This window comes from Uloborus diversus, chromosome 7 (assembly GCF_026930045.1).
Source record: "Uloborus diversus isolate 005 chromosome 7, Udiv.v.3.1, whole genome shotgun sequence".
Taxonomy (NCBI): domain Eukaryota; kingdom Metazoa; phylum Arthropoda; class Arachnida; order Araneae; family Uloboridae; genus Uloborus; species Uloborus diversus.
This window is the reverse complement of record NC_072737.1, coordinates 89,881,769-89,900,790: the sequence shown is the minus strand read 5'-3', so window position 1 is coordinate 89,900,790 and position 19,022 is coordinate 89,881,769. Positions and strand designations below refer to the sequence as shown.

The 19,022-nt window shown below is 34.6% G+C and overlaps 1 protein-coding gene across 1 annotated transcript; it reads left to right on the top strand.

Annotated features, from left to right (window-relative positions):
• Nucleotides 1-2,367: 2,367 nt before the first annotated feature.
• Nucleotides 2,368-18,030, top strand: LOC129227041 (G protein-activated inward rectifier potassium channel 3-like). Its single transcript, XM_054861677.1, has 6 exons — nucleotides 2,368-2,508; nucleotides 6,296-6,539; nucleotides 9,198-9,375; nucleotides 12,767-13,059; nucleotides 16,226-16,486; nucleotides 17,558-18,030. Exons 1-6 carry the CDS (start codon nucleotides 2,378-2,380, stop codon nucleotides 17,852-17,854), a joined length of 1,404 nt encoding a protein of 467 aa, XP_054717652.1. The 5' UTR covers nucleotides 2,368-2,377; the 3' UTR covers nucleotides 17,855-18,030.
• The last annotated feature ends 992 nt before the right edge of the window (nucleotides 18,031-19,022 follow it).

Below are 19,022 nucleotides of genomic sequence, written 5' to 3'. Positions count from 1 at the left end.
CAGGATATGATTTAAGTGTAAGCTCAAGGGTAAGTTTTAAAATTTAATTGGTATTTCTGGCTCTGTCTCAACAAGGTTTATGAGTTCAGTGGAAAACTAATTCGTCCATAGAGTGAGACCATTATCAATTGGCTCAACTCGAAAAAAATTAAGAAAATTAGGAATACAGCCTGCACCACTATTTTTTCTGGGGGGGGGAGTATCGACTTTTCCTTTTTTTTTTTTAGAGTGCGCTATTGCTTTTGTGGCGTTGGGTACCTCTGCTATGACAAAAAGATGTCCGATTGTGCAATTCAATGGATTGTTATGCTTACAGTCCTAAAATTTCTAAATCTGGCCCAGAGCGTATAATACATTCATTTTCAGAGAAAATTTAGAACTATTTTAAAGATGGCAGAAAAGAAACTGTTCAAAAAGATTTTGGTTGTAGATATTTTTTGCTGGCAAAATGTTCAGACTGTAAAAATGCATTTGTTATTGGTAGAATATTGATGCATATAAACAGTGCTAGCTATACCCGCAAGGCTCTGACAGTGACATGTGTTCTTGGTAATAATCATAAATATTCAGAAGAAAGCACAATCTAAAACATCCTCATTCTGATCCTTTTTAATGACATATATGCTATATTTATGAAAAATGCATCAAATCAAACATACTAACCAAAAGACTTTAAGCTGAAATAATTAATAGTGATGCTATTTGATTTTAACAAAAATGGGATTAAAATTGCAAAACTATTAGTAAAACAAAAGTGAATTGAAGTACTATCTCTGTTTAATTTTAGTAATTGTCGTTTTGGAGGGGGTCATTTCCGGTACGAAATCAGGTCATAAGTATAATTTTCGGGCTTCAATAGGGGCTCGGAGGCAATTTTTCGAAATAAATGCCCCTAAAATGTAGCTTTAGGCTATCTTTGGTCACTTCAAGGAAACTTCATGCCCCCCCCCCCCCCCCACACACACACTGGAACCGTGCCTGGCACGCACGTAAAGTCTTGACAAAACTTGTTGGGGGAATTTATTTTTTCTTCTGTATTTTAGGTTATGTTAGAACGATTAAAATTTTTACATTTCTTTTCATAATTTAATTTTAATTTATGTTGTTTCTAATTTGATTTTTCTGACGTAAATTCAGTAAGGCTTTTAGTCTAATTGTGATAAAAAAATTCTTTTAATTTGTTTTGGCTAATAGTTTATTTACGCTGAACTTAATTTACCCTACTAAGTGTTAAGAAGACATTTAATCTAAATTGATGTTTTACAAACTTACTTTTTAATTCTTCTAATTTTTGCCCTATTAATCTCATTTTAATCTGGGGCAAACCGGATCAACCCTTGATTGTGTGTTACACAAAAGCATGAGCAAGCACAAAAAGCAACTCACACAAAAATTGCAGAATGTATTCACAACAAAATACTCTATGCTCCCAAAATTTCAGGTGTCTAGTGAAGTAAAATTTTCTACAAGTTTATCCTAAACGTAGCAATTCCTTTCACAATGCTGCTCCACCAATTCGGTGCCATTTATTTGAGGGATACTAGAACCGTAAGATTTGGATCTTGGAAGCTGAAAATTTGTATATACGTATGTTAATTTCATAAGCTCTACAAAATTGCATTAAAATCGTAGATGGACGGATGGGGACGATTTGAAATATTAAGTCAGTTCACGTAAGATGAGTCAAAAATTAAACTGATGAACAATACTGGTGTTAGTTTAGTAGCAATCACAAGTAAACGCACACCAGACATTTCTATAACGTAAGTAAAATAAAGTGTTTATAAAACATTAAAGGGGGGATGAAAAATCCAGAAAATAAGACTATATGACACGCAAAACAAATAGGAGATATGAGAAAGAAAAGTGGAAAATCTTCGAACATATCAAAAATGAAATAAATAAGAAGTAAATTTCGTGAAAATGATTTTTGACGGTTTTGAGTGCAAAATTTCTAAATTATTACATGAAAAAGTAACAAAAACATGGCAGAATTTCAGAATTAAAATCTCGAATGTAGGAATTTTACTTTGACTTTTTGTTTAAATTTCGAGAAATATTCTCAAAAATCGGTAAATTACAGTTGAAAACTCAAAACAAATATCGTTTAAGAACTATTAGTTCTTTCTGATGGTATATCGGTCTTTGTCCATTAAATTATCCAAAGCTATTACTGATGCGGAAAAACGCGCACGAAAAATGTGCCAGAAAAGGACATAAAAAAAAGAAGAGAAGAATAATAAAGGAACATAAAGGAACAGTTTATCGGAAGTTTAACTTTTTGTCTTTGAGGCACATAGAATGAACTTCAAGCCTGCAAACAAAATGTATTAATTTCTTACTCCAATATATTTATTTTTCAGCTTTGAAGTTCGAAATGAAATATTTTGACCCAGACAATGGAGCGTGGCAAGAAATGTTGCCAGAAGAGAACCGTGCTAAACAACAACAAGATCTAGACGCTATATCCATGTCTTCAGCATCCATGGTGGGGGAAAATACTCACAGGTGAGGACAAAAGAGGAAAGGTGAAACAGCAAAAATCTTCTCTAATATTCTCATATACATAATAGCAAATGATCGAGTAACGCTGAAGTCAAATACAAATACAAATACAAATGTGACGACCAGCAACAGGCACTGGGCCCAGCTAGGCTGGTCCTAGTCAATTAATTAGTCCCCAATGAAGATCAATGGCCCTCTTAAAGCTATCCACTCCCTTGCTCATTACCGCCTCTTCCGGTAAGCTATTCCAAGTGCCCACAACCCTGCTAAAGTAGTAGTTTTTCCTGATTTCCAAGTTAGCCTGAGATTTAAATAGCTTAAAACAATGACCCCTTGTCCTGCTTTCCCCGCAAAAATTTAATCCATTTACATCTTTCATTTTGACAAATTTAAATAACTGAATCATGTCCCCTCTGACTCTCCTTTGCTCCAGGCTATACATGTTAAGCCTATTGAGTCTGGTATCATAATCTAAACCTGAGAGTCCCCTTACTAATTTAGTTACCCTTCTTTGAACCCTTTCCAATACAAAAATATCTTTCTTCAGATAAGGCGACCAAAACTGAACAGCATACTCCAAATGAGGTCTTACTAAACTCCTATATAAAGGCAGAAGAACTTTCTTAGATTTGTTTGAAATAGATCTATTGATGAACCCAAGCATTTTGTTGGCTTTGTTACTAGCAATACTGCACTGTTGACTAAACTTGAAGTCCTGATTTATAAAGACACCCAGATCCATAACATTTTCTGCCTGATTTATGACTGAACCCTGTAAACGATATCTCATACGCTTATTTCCATGACCTAAGTGTAGCACTTGACATTTCCCTACATTAACTGCCATACCCCATTTATCTGCCCACTTAGTAATATGATCTAAATCCTCTTGCAGCTGTTTTACTTGTTCTTCATTTTCGACAATCCCCATAACTTTTACATCGTCAGCAAAACAATTCATGCTTCCAGAAATATTTTCATTGATGTCATTCATAAATATAATAAACAAAAGAGGCCCTAAAACTGATCCCTGAGGAACCCCACTTAAAACATCACTCCAATTAGAATGATTTCCTCTCACAACTACTCTTTGCTTCCTACCAGTAAGCCAATTTCTAACCCAAAGTAAAGTTTTTCCTCCTATTCCAATGTCAGCTAACTTGCTGAGAAGAGCAACATGCGGTACCTTGTCAAAAGCTTTTTGAAAATCAATATAAACAACATCCACACATTTTTTGTTATCTAAAGCTGAGGTAACCTTGTCGTAGAAATGCAATAAATTAGTAGTACAGGATTTACCTTTCCTGAAACCATACTGCAAACTAGTCAACAGACTATTAGTCTCTAAGAACATCATGATCTTAATTTTGATCAAAGTTTCGAAAATCTTACAAATCACCGAAGTCAAACTTACAGGTCTATAATTCCCAGCAATACCTTTAGACCCCTTCTTGAAGAGTGGCGTTATGTTAGCCAGCTTCCAGTCCTCTGGCACCGTCCCCGAGTTATAAGAAGCATTGAAAATATTCAAAATAACATCCACTAATTCCTCTGCACATTCAACTAAAATTTTTGGATAAATATTATCTGGTCCCGGAGCTTTAGTTGCTTTAATCTTTTTCAAATGAAATAAAACATCCTCCCTGAACCTCACCAGCAATGAAACTCGCGCCATGATATGACAAGTTGATAATATTTTTTGATAATGTTTGACATGCAGGGAAATGCTTTATTTTGACATGGCTGAACTGGATCCGGTAACTTAGCTGTTTTACTGGTAAGACTCATTTAAGGGGAATGAAGAAACGAAAAAATGGTCAATAATAAACGCTACCTGCTGGAGTTTAGGATTAATGCACTGGAGTTAAGGTTAAAATTTCAACCATCAAAATATCACTAAACAGGCAATTGCTTCGTTCAAATGTAGGAACAATTTTCACCCGTCATACCATGACGGGCAATTTTCTAGAATTATTATAAACAGTAAATGTAGAACACACTCAGTGGCGTCTTTATCACGGGTCTCGCTCAGGGCAGTTTGTGGTGTTAAAACCCACCAAAAAATAGATATATTAATGTTTTATGTAAACACGAAGTTTGTAGAATTTTTTTTAAAAGCAAATTTTAATTCTTGTGCTGACACGAAAGTTTTATTAAAAGATCCGTACAAATTATGGACTCATTTTATGTAAATTTATTCTAGTCTCATATGCAACCATCCCACCCGCCGCAATGGTGTGCTCCATTTACGTTGAAATTTCATATACATGAGGAACATTTTCAGAATTGAAATATTTAAGTTTTCATAAACTCTCAAACCAATTTTGAGGGTTACCCCTCAGAAGGGTGTCCTCCGGGGCGGGCTGCCTCCTCGACCCTCGACCCCCCAGTAGTGACCCTACTGCTCACACTTATTATCTTTAATATAAATCAAACATACTTTGCGTATATATTTATTTGTTTATGCGTCGATCATCTCCTGACCAGGTAAAAAGGAGCCAGGAGTATTTGCACTTTTTATCAAAATTCAGTTATTGTCACCAGGTTGTCCTTTGTCCTATATTTTACCTAAATTCCTGAATAAAATGTTTTATGGTCATTTGTCAATAGGAAATATTTTTTAAAAAAAATCTGAAAAAGTTGCATCTTAATCAAATACATGGAGAAGCAAAACTTTAAACGACAATTTCTCATTTTGAACTGAGCTGCAGATACGACTTTTGTGCTTTAGCACGGACATACTGCTTTTTAGGGAGTACGGATATTGATTTAGAGAGTACTAATAGCGATTACCTTGCATTTTAAAATATCTTTTTTGAATAAAATTTCTTTTTTTTTCATGAAAATGTATAAATATCTACAGGGTGTATCAGTACATCGTTTAGACTTTCAGGGCAGATAGAGTACCAAGGGCGCCCATATGCAAAATTTTAAGGGGGGGGGGCTCAAAAGTTTTCCCCATGGTTTAGCAGAATATTTTTCCCCATGGAAACCGATTTCAGTACATATAAGAGATGATTAAAATTTGACATTTTTAATAACTTATTCATTATTGGCCGGAAAAGAAATTTTTATACCTTTTTTCAAAGAAAAAAGCACTAAAAGCAAGGAAGTTATCATTTCCAGGGGGGAGCTCGAGCCCCCCTTGCCCCCCTATATGGGCGCCCTTGTAGAGTACACCTAGACGATGGGAAATCACACAGCAATCATGGTCGGAAAACGCCGCTTTTTTGACGTGATAGTGACGACACAAAGCACAAGAAAGACAAGACACTATTAAGAGGATAAAACATGTTTATTATTTTTAATACAGCAAAAATACTGGTAAGTTTTTGTCTAGCGTACACGATACATGTTGCTACGTTAACCGAAGCATCAGATGTCAGTGCATGCGTGCACGCGGTTTTTGTTACACCGGGAAGTCCGGGATAAGCCCGGTATTTTAGCTAACGTTCGATCTTCAATGCGACGGAGATGTGAGGCGTGCATCAGGGCCGGGGTCGTTACATCGAACATCTATTTTGATGACGATCGTTGGCTCCTTAATGTTCTTTTTTCTTAGTTTTCTGCTGTACTAAGGAAAATAAACATGTTTTCCACTCTTATTTGTGTCTTGTGTTTTTGGCGATGTGTGTCGTCACTACCGTGCCAGGAAAGCGTTTCCGACCATGCATTGCTATGTGGTTTCCCCTCTATCTACCCTGAAAGTCTGTAAACGCTGTACTAATACACCCTGTATATTGCATAGTGTACTTTAACTCGTATAATTTTTCTAACATTGTATTCTCAGAGGTCTTTATCGGACGAAGAGTACGTCTAGTCGATATTCCCTAAAAAGCAATGGCACGGACGGAGGGGCTGGATCTGGAATTGTACGCCTAACAAAGGGTATACCGGGAAGACATCGAAAAAGAGTCATCCTGAAAAACGGAACAGTCAATTTGTCCAAAGAACATGTTAGTAAAAGGAGCCAGAGATATTTACAAGATATTTTCACAACCCTCGTTGACATACAGTGGCGGTACAATCTTCTGGTAAGTATTTGCGCTTATTGTCATCCATGCCCGAATTCATAAACCAAAATACAGTAAGCTTCCGATTATCCGCGGAATAGGGGGCACGGTAACCGCGAATAAGCGAAAACCGCGGATAATCCGAATAATAGTTAAAAAACGATACTACTGTATACAATAGCTAAAAAATATGAATAACATTCACACATACATTTAAATTAGCTAAAAACATTGCTACATTCCATATACTAAGATTGAATGTAAAAAAATATACGCATGTAAAAGCTAAAACCCAACAATAAGACAATCATAAGTTTAATAAACATTTAATGACCGTTTAAAAAAAAAAGTGAAAAGACCCGCGGATAAACGGATAAACCGACCGCCGATAATCGGGAGTTTACTGCAGACAAAATGCTGCAAATTGAAAACGCATTTTGCCAGGAAGAAAAAAAAACTTTTAGTTTTTCAAAAATTTAAAGAACATTATAAAATGGAGGATTTGAAAAACCAATTTGTAAAAAGATTTCAATTAAAAAGGAAGTAAAAAACAGGAAAACATACTTTTAAACGCGAAAATTATTTAGTAGTTTTTTCTTTTTTTTAGCTTAAAACGGAGAAATGCTAACATTAGGAAATTATGTTTTTTAAAGCAAAAATAATAATAACTAGGGGGCTGCTGCCGCTCACCAACCGCCGAAGATTTTTTCGCAATTTTATTTGATTCACAAAAATTTAAACCATCAATTAAAAAGAATCAGATTAAAAACGCGTTACGAGATCCGTTTGGAACAAAAAGCATCCCTTTTCTGGATTTGAAACTAAGTTGTACTAACTGGCAGCTCTATAGGCGCTAAAGGGCTCCTGAGCATTGCAAAACGGCAGTTTTGTACGTTTGAACGCCACAGACTTCCTTTCACAATTTCTATGACGTTACTTTTTTTAATTTACAGAGATAATAATAGTATTAATAATAAAAATAAACAGATCATTAATGCAATGGTTAAGAAAAACTCAAAAAAAAAGAAAAGAAAAGAAAACACGCACAAAAACAGATAGAAACTAGTAAATTGAGAATGTAAAAGTCATCCGCTCACAAATTCATTAAAAATAAAACTACGAAAGTGCGAGTAACATCAAAAGATTAAATATATTAATTACCCCAGTTTCCGCTTGCATTTACGAAACCATCAAGTTTCAGAATTCTGCATACGTAAAAACACCGCAGCTGGTTAAGAAACATTTGAGAACAGTTAGGCATTGCGAATGAAGTAAATAGTGTTTAGAAACCTCCCATGTTTTAGTTTAATGCTGCAAACATTGCAATTTAGGTAGAGTTCATTTTGAAGTAAATTGTCTTGTTATGTTGTGCCGCTTGGAAGAGAAAATCTCATATTATCCTCCGCGCCAAATTATTCAAATTGTAATATTTAGGTAACACTGTTCTTTGATGGTCAAAGTAACCTTGATGGTTTTATTTATGGTCAGTTTCGCTTCTGGATTTTGCGATAATTTTCCAAAACATTGCAATATTTTTCTGACATGTGGTGAAGGCGAATTATAGTATATTCAATCTACCATAGCAGCCAACATTGACATGTGAAAATTAGGGAGACTTATACATGAAGTTGAGAAGACCTTGTATAAATAAATTTAGCAACAAAAGTTTGAACGAAAGGGGATTTTTTCTAATACCCTTACATAGAGATTTTTTAATCGAGCCTGTGTAGGAAGAAATGGAGATTACTATTTTTTATTTTTGAATTAAAAAAAAGAACCTACAACTTTTAGGTTTGAAAAAAAAATGTTTTAAACGAGGCATAAGTTTCTTTTCTCTTTGAAGTGATAAGAGCAGGTAAAAAAAATAAGTTCAAAGAAAAAAAGGTTACTTTTCGCCGCTTTTTTGGGGGTAAAGTTTTTAAAAAAGGAAAATGAAATAAACATGCTTCCGAAATTATCAGACACTTAATTTTCATACTCGTGTATGAAAAGACTTCGTTTTTGCGAATGCAATCGTTTTGCCGTACGGATTTTTTCCAAAGTTCTAATCACTGAAAAATCCCTCTTTTAGGCAATTTCGTTGTTTCGATGAAAAATCGTGCCAAAAAAAAAAAAAAAAAAACTGATTAATATATATTAGTAATCATACATTTTTACGACATTACATGCGTTACATTAATTTTATACCCATACTTTTTGGAAAGCGAAAATAATTTTGTTCTTGAAAGTTCCGCAACATTGGAATGAGCTCAGTTTGGTCACTTTTCGTTTTTGCTTTCAATTGGACTGATTTCGCAATCACTTTTGCAATACTCCGAGATTTTTTTAATGTTTAGAATTATGGAAAAACAGCTGTTTATCTTTGCATATGTATACTGTTATTAATAAGTAGATAAAATGTTGCTACCGACTGACTTAGTAGTTTTTTAGTATCTAGTACAAGCTTTTTCTTCTTTTTCTTTTTTTTTCTTTTTCCTTTTTTTGTAAAAACAAATAAATAAAATAATAAATTAATTAAAACTTGGTCCGCAAAATTTTTACACCAATTTTACTAATTCGTGGACTAAAAAAGGTTGTGTATCGCAGGAATAGATAACATACAGATTGGAAGGTTAAGCTTGCAATTTCGGGAATATTTTGAGAAATGTTAACATCAAATTTAATTTCTCTATTTTTCAGGTTTTCGCCTTAGGTTTTTTACTTAGTTGGCTCATTTTCGCCCTCATATGGTGGCTAATTTGCTTGGCACATGGTGACTTTCAACACATAGGGGACGAAAATTGGAATCCTTGCGTTACAGAAGTTCACTCATTTTCGACTGCTTTTCTCTTTTCCGTGGAAACGCAGCACACCATCGGTAAGAAAGAGAAAATATTGTCCTTTGAGCAATAAAAATAATTAATTATTTCATCATCAACGTTTTCTACTGTAATTGTACAGCATGGAAAAATCAAGGCCGTTTCTTTTGGAATGCACAGCAATTTAGTTAAAGTTACTAAGCACAAATGTTCTCAAAAGTTTCGGAAACATGACCTTGTAAATTACTCCAAACAAACTAATATCAGTAAGGTATGGAACAGAAATCTTAAAAGGGATATTCAGTAAAAGGGATATTTAACAAAAGGGATGTTGACGAAATCTGATTCAAAACTTCTACTATATTGTTTTCAACAATTCTGGCTCCAATGCAACAAAATGAGTGGTTGTAATCCGAACAATATTGTGCTGAATTAATTCTTACTTCTTAAAACAAGTTTTAAAACTATTTATGAATTCAAAAATTTATTTCATTATGACCCACCCTTGATTTTTCTCGTTTAAGAAATGATTTATAAATCCAAATTGTAAAAAAACATATGACATGATTGTTAATATTAGAAAACGTAGTTTCATTAATGGGAAACTAAATTAAACGTTGTTTTTCTTCTTTTTTTTTACTTTCTAATTTTGATGATTTTATCTAAAAAAAATCTATTAAAAAAAGAAATCAATAAAATAATTCGATTTGATAAATATAAATGCACTCCGCGCAATCTAAACAAAGCACTCCGTGCTCTCTAACAAAGAGTTTTTGAGTGTGCTTCTGCTTTGAGTTACAGTAAATTTTACTTTTAAGATTTAAAATTTTTCAGACAGTTAATAAATTTTAACCAAAGCATTGGATAAAAATAATACAAACTAAAATTTTTCAAAACGATTTTTAAGAAAATATTTCGATTTTCAAAGTCCACTTTAGCTAATTTAAAGAAATGGATCCAGAGGCGGATTTACTACATCGCAAATGTCGCGACTGCGAAGGGCCCCACGACTTAGGGGCTCTGAAAGCAGGGTACCCATCCCCTATGAGCAAGCCCCCCTCCCCCGTAAGAGCGGTATCCCCCTCCAAAAAAAGAGAAAAATATCCTGCAAAACAACCCCCCTAAAAATTTCAATGGCGCAGCCTGTGCCCCCCTCTAGGTGAGCACCCCTCCCGAAAGAAACTTGTTGCTCCAATTTTCGTATTAAAGAGTAAACAAAGGGGCTTCCAAAAATAAATTGTGACGAGCCCTCAAATTTGTTAATCTCCCACTGTGTGTATCAGTTTCAAAAGCACCAACAACTGTCGAAATTTTCTTAATTTGAAAAAATAAACGATTATCCCATTTTGATCTGTGAATGAAAAGTCTAAAACGTTGCGTCAAAAAAAAAAAAAAAAAAGCGGATCTAGATCTAAATGGGATAAATGTTGCGAATGAAAAGGAAGTATCAAGAGTTCAAAATTGCCAAAATTGACCTCATTACTGAAAAGGCCTTGAAGAGTAATGCAGGTTTCTTACGATCATGTATAGGTTTAGAAAATTCCTTACTGCGGTTTGTACATCCTTTCTCTCAATTGTTCTCTCATTTGCTGTATTAGCATTATTTTATTACTTACATGATAGTTTTTCTATGTATTTTACGCATGACAGCAATTTTACCAGTACAGAAATATAAAAATTTATGAAAATCAGAGTGCGTTGTTAACAAACTCTTCTTGGATAATGTCTAATAGTCTATTTCATTGACAAACCAAAAAAAGCTTTGTGGAATGGGAAAAAAATGTTTTGTTTTCTTTTTTGACTCGCAACACTGTTTATACTTTTTTTTTTTGAACTGCCTTGACTGATATAGTTTAACTCTGATAACTTTTAAACTTCAACGGACGAACACAGTGATACAGCCAAGGGAATCAAGCATCAAGCCCCTCTATTGAGCCCTTGGTTTTAACCTATTCTGCAAATCTAAATACAGTAAAATAAGAAATAACATCGTCAAATAGCACAAATTGCAGATTACTGCAGATACGTGTTTACTTTTTGTACACATAGGTATAATTTGCTTAAAGACAGTAGATTTTCCCATGTAAGGACTGTTATCACCACCCCCTCCCTTCCCCAGAAGGTCGATTCCGGCAGTGATAGGCAGGGATTAAACAGCTTCATTTTGGTTCAGTTGGCCGTTGACTTCTCAATATTGTACTGCAATGGTTCTTGACCTTGTGCCAACGCCACAACATTCACCCTCTCTCTCTCTCTCCGTAAAGATAAGAACTCTCTCAAGGTAAAGCAAGTAGTCATCTTAGCCATATTATAAATATGTGTTTGAGTCGTTCACAAAATCTCGGCGGGCTTCTGGTTGAGTATGATTGCTTTTACGTAAAATTTTAAATTGTACATATTTTTCTTTTTGCGTGTGTGTGTGAGCGAATGAAAAAATGATGACTCTAGAACTTGATAGAGAGTAATAACTTCAAGACCCTAATACACCCCCCCCCCCTTCACATTTCACTTTCGAAGGTTCTGAGTGGAAGGACTCATAACTCATGTAATTGACTTAAAAGTATTTACTTATATTTCGTTTTTTAATAAAACTCACCGCGATTTAATTTTCTTGTATAACAAAAACGTTTTTATTGAGCAAAATTATAATGTTATCTTCAATAATATTTATAAAAAATTTTATTATCATAACAACTAGAAAATATTTGCTTTCAAGTGCTGGAGGAGCAATGTCTCCTTGATGACTATCACCATGGACTTTCAGAAATCATACAGCAAATATAGTGGCTTGTAGCAGGCCCAGATCTGCGTACCCGCAGACCCCCGCAGTGCGGGGGGAGCACGTCCTTACGGGGCCCAATGACCCAAGAAATTGAAGCAAAAAACTAGCATTAAGACCCATTCACGTTGCAAGTATACACTGCTGGCATCTGGAGAAGGGAGGGGCCCTACCGATTTTGTTGTAGGGAGGTCCAAAAAATATAGATCCGGCCCAAAATAGAGTTAGACAGACAATGCACGTTGTTAATAAAGTGTTGCCATAATTAAAAAAAAAACATTTATTTTTTAAAAAATAATTTAATACTTGTACATAATTCTGTTTTTATTTCAATCCTTATTTCATCAAGTTTCCCCTCTTAGCTAAAGTCGTGCCATATTAGTTACCATATTAGCTAAGGTCGTGTCGATAGTGCTAACACCGAAAACTGAAAATGGCGTCTATGAACGAAAAAACTCCCAAGGGCTCCACGAAGGAGATTTTCAGGGTCACCCCTCCAGATCCTTTGGTTTTTTCACATATTGCTAACTCTGTGGGGGAAAAAAACTTTTTGAGATAAGAATCGAAATAAACAAAAAATATATATCTAAATCTCAAGTATAGTTTGTTTAATGAATTTTCTTTATCAGTGCAAGACTTTATTAGCACCTTGTGATTTTCCCCTCTTGTAGGCTACGGTTCCAGATACATCGCAGACGAATGTCCAGAAGCAGTATTCATTCTTTGTGCTCAATCCATCACCGGTGTCATGATTCAGTGCTTCATGGCCGGAATAGTTTTCGCTAAACTGTCCAGACCCAAGAAAAGGTCTCAGACTCTCATGTTCAGCCGCTACGCTTGCGTTTGCCTCCGAGATGGAAAGTTATGCTTTATGTTTAGAGTTGGAGACATGAGAAAATCACATATCATCGGGGCGAAGATAAGCGCCCAAGTCATCCGCAGGAAAACCACTGCTGAAGGAGAGGTGAGAGAGAAATATATGAACACAACGTGTAATATTTCGTGTTACTACCAACTACCACAAAAAACTTTTTCGATATCAGTGTCATTTTACGATATGATCCGTATTGGAATCTATAGTGCGTTCACGGAAAAGATAGACTACATGTAAACAAAGAAATGCGCCATATAGCGACGTTAATCAAGTGTTAAGCTTGGAGAAGCACAAATTGGTGCGAAGCATACAGTAAGAGCGAATACTATTGGTTTACTTTTTTTCACAGAAAATCCTCAAAAGTGGCAAACCTTTTGGCAACCTGTTAGTTTACATTCGATCCAACTTTCCGTGAACAAAGTATAGAATTTCTGTAAAATAATTGAACACGTGAAAAGAATTTGCATTTTAATTTACTGATGAACATTATAAGGACACAGATCTGCAAATTCACCTACAGATTGACAGAATTTTGTGAAATTTTTAATGAATAATTTTGATCGAAACTCCGATTTCCTTTGGATATCCTCACATACTGAGCGGTTTTCTAAACACATCTATTTTTTCATTCAAACGCTCTCTCTATTTTTTTCTTTTATGAACCTGAGGTTATCTTTCTCATTTTAATCTCCGTAAAATGTCTTATACTTTAGTTAATTCTTCAAATTAAAAATCTTCAATCATCGGACTAAACAGAATGATTTTCTTGATAAAAATAAATTATTAATGTCTCTAGTTATCTTCACCGAATCTAAAGCCATACTACGTTACTGAAGTAGATTTAGTTCTATTATTTGTACTGATGAACTGTAGGAAAAATAAAATAGATTTGTTTGCAGTTTGAAGAAATATTTTATTTTACTTGAGACATTTAATGGATTATTATCTGTGATAAGTAATTGTAACAAAAAAAAAGGGGGGGGGGGGCGAGTCATGCGTCGTTAGAGAGCAGACTTATTTGAATGCAATGGTCTTCAAATTGTATTCCGTACCTCACTGTGTAGTGTAGTCCTATTATTCTAAAGTTACTATTTAGAAGTTACCTACTCTCGAATATTGACTTGAATTTGTTGAAATCTGTTGTTCTACATTGTAATATTCTATTCAGTATACTAAATTATAGAAATATTCTGATGCTGTGAAGTAAAATAAAGAGCTTTTAAGTATTTAGATTTCCCCCCCCCCCCTGGTTCAAAGTAGAACTACAGAGAAAACCCTTTTATAACGTTGGACCACTTTTTTTTTTTTTTTTTTGTAATGGGAGCTTGCAATGAAATTCAAGCAATGTAATGGCAATTAAAACGGGACTAAACATATATTTCGCTGAAACGGATATTTCACAGTGTTTTGGTATTTGTTGTAATGGGATTTCACTGTACGTATATTTAAATAATTCTGTACCACATTTTTGACATGGTTGGAAGTTACACAAAGTGGCAGAATACCTCTTTAAACCAGGTTAATGGTACATAATGAAATGCATTTTAGGCTATCTTTGACATCGTAAAGATATCAAGGATAGTCAAGGTTCCAGTGCTGTTTTCACAATTTTATACTGAAACATTGAGGTTCCAAAAACGTCATTTTAGCTATATCGTCGCCTCAGAGCAACAGTAAGACATCTTAGTCCTGGAACAACAATAAGATATCATACTGTCGCTTTGAGGCGACGATATGTTAAGATTTTACAAAAGAAAACAGCCACCCTCATTTCTTAAGTTTTCGGAATTGAAGACCTAAATATGTACTTTTACTCTGTGGTTTCTGACGTTCGAACCGGTGTGGGGCGCTGCCTGGAAATGTTTCGACATTAAGGTCTAAAAACGTATTTATAAGCTACATTTGGTAATATTAGAGAAAGGGGTAAGCGATTCGAGAGCGCTCCCGAAAAAAACACCCTTTTGAAGCTCTGTTTCTCGATGTTAAACACCAGAGAGGAGGTAGCAAAGGTTCCCAACCACAAATCATTTGAAACTGAATATGCTGAAGCGCAATTTTAGACTATGTTTGACCAAGTTAAGGGACCAAACCAAATGCTGAAAAATGAAATTCGCTTGCCTTCCAAAAGAAGTTGATCAACACATGTTTCAAAGTTGTCGTATAATTTTTATACTCTCAAAAAACAAGAAAACAGAAATCCTTCTCTACTTCTTTTGAAGTAAAGAACTCTTCTGATGAATGGAGAATTCAAAGCAAACTCTGAAAACATAGAAATCCGCTCCTGTAATAGGCAAAAACTTGTTTCGTGCACCATTTTACGTCTCCCCCTTCCTTTCTTAATCTTACCACCATTTTCCTGGAGTTAAAAAAGGGAAGTTTTTGTTTCACGGGGAGGTGGGCAAGAGACTCCTTTAAAATCAAATGTTAGCTTTTCCTTATAACGAAAATTGGAAAAACTTCATTGTTTTCTTCTTCCTGGTGTTAACCTCTACAGTATAAAAAAATTTTGGTCCCAGGATTTTTCACTGCCACCCCACCAGAGGAAAACAAGGAATTGTACTGATATGCTATCAAGAAATACCCTTGTTTGGTATCAAAGTAATTTTATTCTGGTAGTGATACAAAAGTCTTACATTTCAAAAAGAGATTTTCTTTTTGCCTGCAGATATCGATTAAAAACACAATATCGTTTTTGGAAAAAAATCATTTATTTTTCCTACATCAAGAGGGTTAATTTGTCGCTCCTAAATAAGTGCCGCCCCGGTGGATCGCCCCCTCTGTCCCACCCTAACCACGCCACTAGGTTAAAAAAGATTTTAAAATAATAATTTCTTCTAATTTTTGGTCTACAGTACTTTAATAGTCTTGCGTCAATTTTATGTCAATAAATATAAAATATGAGTGAGGTAGTTCAAAAAAGAGAAATTAGATTGAGGTGACCTTGAATGTCTTTAGTACAGTTGCCCTGTTTTGCCCAAACTTTGTAACTAAGAACCTAGAATTGAACATTCGATAATTACAATCTACAGTTCAGGCTTCTTGGAAAGCATAGACTTCTTTAAAATGCGACCTGGATAAAGGAAAATATATAGTCAGTTTAGTTTGGTATTTTTTCGTAAGAACCGAGAATTAATAATTCTTTAAACACAATATACTGTTTAAGTTTCTTGATACATTGACCTCCAAAAAAAGCAAATTGTAAAAAGGAAGCTAGCTATATGGTCAATTAATTATGGTACCTGTTCAATTTTTTTAGGTTATCCCATATTACCACACACAACTAGATGTCCGCTTCGATAATGGTGGAGATGACGTATTCCTCATCTGGCCAGCAACTATTGTTCATGAGATTAATGAGACAAGTCCTTTCTTTCTAAAATCAGCTGAAGATATGCTCAGAGAGAGATATGAAGTGGTGGCCATTCTCGAAGGGACGATCGAGTCCACTGGGCAGTCAATCCAAGCTCGATCATCATACATATCTATGGAGATACTCTGGGGTCATCGCTTTGATCAGGTAAATATGAATTAATCTTGCATTTCGCTTGTTAAAGTTTCAGATTATGAAGCAAAACCACAAACTTCAAATGAAATACTTTTCCTGAGGTTTCCAAAACCTATACTATTAAAATCTGTGCACGTCTGTCAGTGTGTGCCTGTAATCCTATTTCCTCTTAACTGCCAGTGTCTACCAACTATGACATTTAGGAGAAATGATTGTGCTCTGTCCTACCCCTCTAACCCTTAAGAGGTCGGTCATTGAGATCTAAGAATGTCCTGCGGACATCCAGGGATGTCTAAACACACGAAAAGACACAGACAAAAGCATCAAATCCTTAATTTTTATACGCCGCAGGCAGCACTGAGCCACCACAGGGGATGGAGCTTACTAGTTTTCATTTAAAAACGTATTATTCATTTAGCTGGGTCGCAAATTTTTTGAAACATAAATAGATATTAGTGCTTTTTAAATTATTATTTAGCAGGAAGATTTGTTTTTAAAGGAGGAAAAAAAAAGGGGAGGGGGGGGGGTGATTCCGCAAGTAACTGACTGACATTCTCAAAGCAAAACAATAACTACTTTCTAACATTCAACGCAAAACATTCATTATATCTTTTCCACGGCTTATTGCATTTTTTAGTTGAATTTTTTGTTATAATTAAGTTCCTAGAATCTATTTTGGATAATAAAACAATCTTCAAATCATGGTAACTGACTGTTATGTTACTTACATTACAGACCACGTTTTGAATTTTTTTTTTTTAATCATCTAATATGAAATTGGGATCATTAAATTTAGCTTAAACAATGCAACAGGTTGGGGGGGGGGATTTCTTTTGTAAAATGTATATTTAGAGTTGAATGTAACAAAATGTTTACATTTTTGTCTTGAAAATGTTAGTTGCCCGTGGAATTGCCACATTAAACATTTATAGTTCTCAATATTAGATTACTAAATACCTCAACTCGGATTTTGGCGCTTCAAAACATCATTACTTTTGAATTAATTTCAAAAGGCATTTGATTGCACAAAAAGATTTAATTACTTCTTTGTAATTTAAAACCAACTTTTTTATCAACCTTTAGGTTGTTAGTTTTCGAAAAGAAACTGGTGAATATTTGGTGGATTACAGCAAATTCAATGCAACCAATGAGGTACAAACGCCACTTTGCAGTGCAAAAGACTTCATGGACTACCAACGAATGTTAGCCGAAGTTGCAAAATCCCCAGCACCACTTGACAATAGCACCACCAGCACACGTGATTCCTACCAGCGCAGCAATTCTTCACCGGAAGGAAGGTCTACTGGATCTAAAGGAATAGAAGCTACATTGGAAACGCCACTTTTACCACCATCAATGCAAATGAGCTCAGATTGCTGACACAGAAATATTTTTTGTATCACGAAGAAATTATTTTGACGATCAAAGAAAATCTTTTCAATAAAAACTTTTACTTTTAAACCTTTTCATAAAGTTCAAGAAACATTATGAAATGAACATATTATTTTGGACGGTGATTGTTATTACTCCGTAGCATAGAAAATGCCACAAATTTAAAAACATTTAATTTCCTCAGCTGTTTGTTTTTGTAAATAATTATTTTATTGCTATGTTTTTTGCATATTGCTAGTGCATATTATAATATCTAGCATTGTTTTTTCAGTTCAACGTATTTTTTTAGCCCACCGCCCCATACTAATGAAGTTTGGGGGAAGGGGTTGAGCACTCTCTTTCAGTTGAAATAGGAAGCTAAAATTCTTCCTGTATATTGCTATCCACAAGTTTAAAAATATTGCGGGGTGTCCTGTTATCTAGGAGGAACTTTTTTTTTACATGTATTTTTGAACCATCCTAATGGCCAGTGTACATTTCATAAGTTAATGAATGTCTAAAGACTTTTTCCCTTCCATATGTACAAAAGTAAAAAAAAAGGGGGGGGGAATCGAAAAATATGTTACAAATTCAGTTATATAAGGTGAAGATATACAACATAACGTGGGGGTGGAGTTAGTGTTTAGCGCTAAATTTTAACAGCTTTTTTGTGGATGCATATTGGAGGACAAAAAGTTTCCTTAAAATGAGAGCAATTCAAAAAGTTCTTTGGGAAGTAACACTACAAAACAGAAGTTGCTGACCATGTACATAATCATGATTCTGAAGGCAATAAATAAAATAAAATAAACAAACACTTAAATAAAAAATAAAGAATTAAAATAAATAAATGAAATAAAATAAAAAATACATAAATGAATAAAGCAGTAAATAAAAGTAATAAATAAATAAAATTAGAACTAAATAAACCGGGACACACATGCGAAAAGAACATAATTGACAGGACCTGATTAACGTGAGAATTACAGGAAGCTCAGTCTCTTGCCCCGCCCCCTCCCCATTCACTCTTTGGTGGGTAGATTCTTCTAAATTCTACACACTCTACAAATTATTTCTAAAAGTGTTCCAGCTGATTAAGGGTTACTTTTCCCCCTCCACACTAATACATAGAAATTTTGCACAATATGTGGTTGCACTGCAATTCTATGGCTAGTTA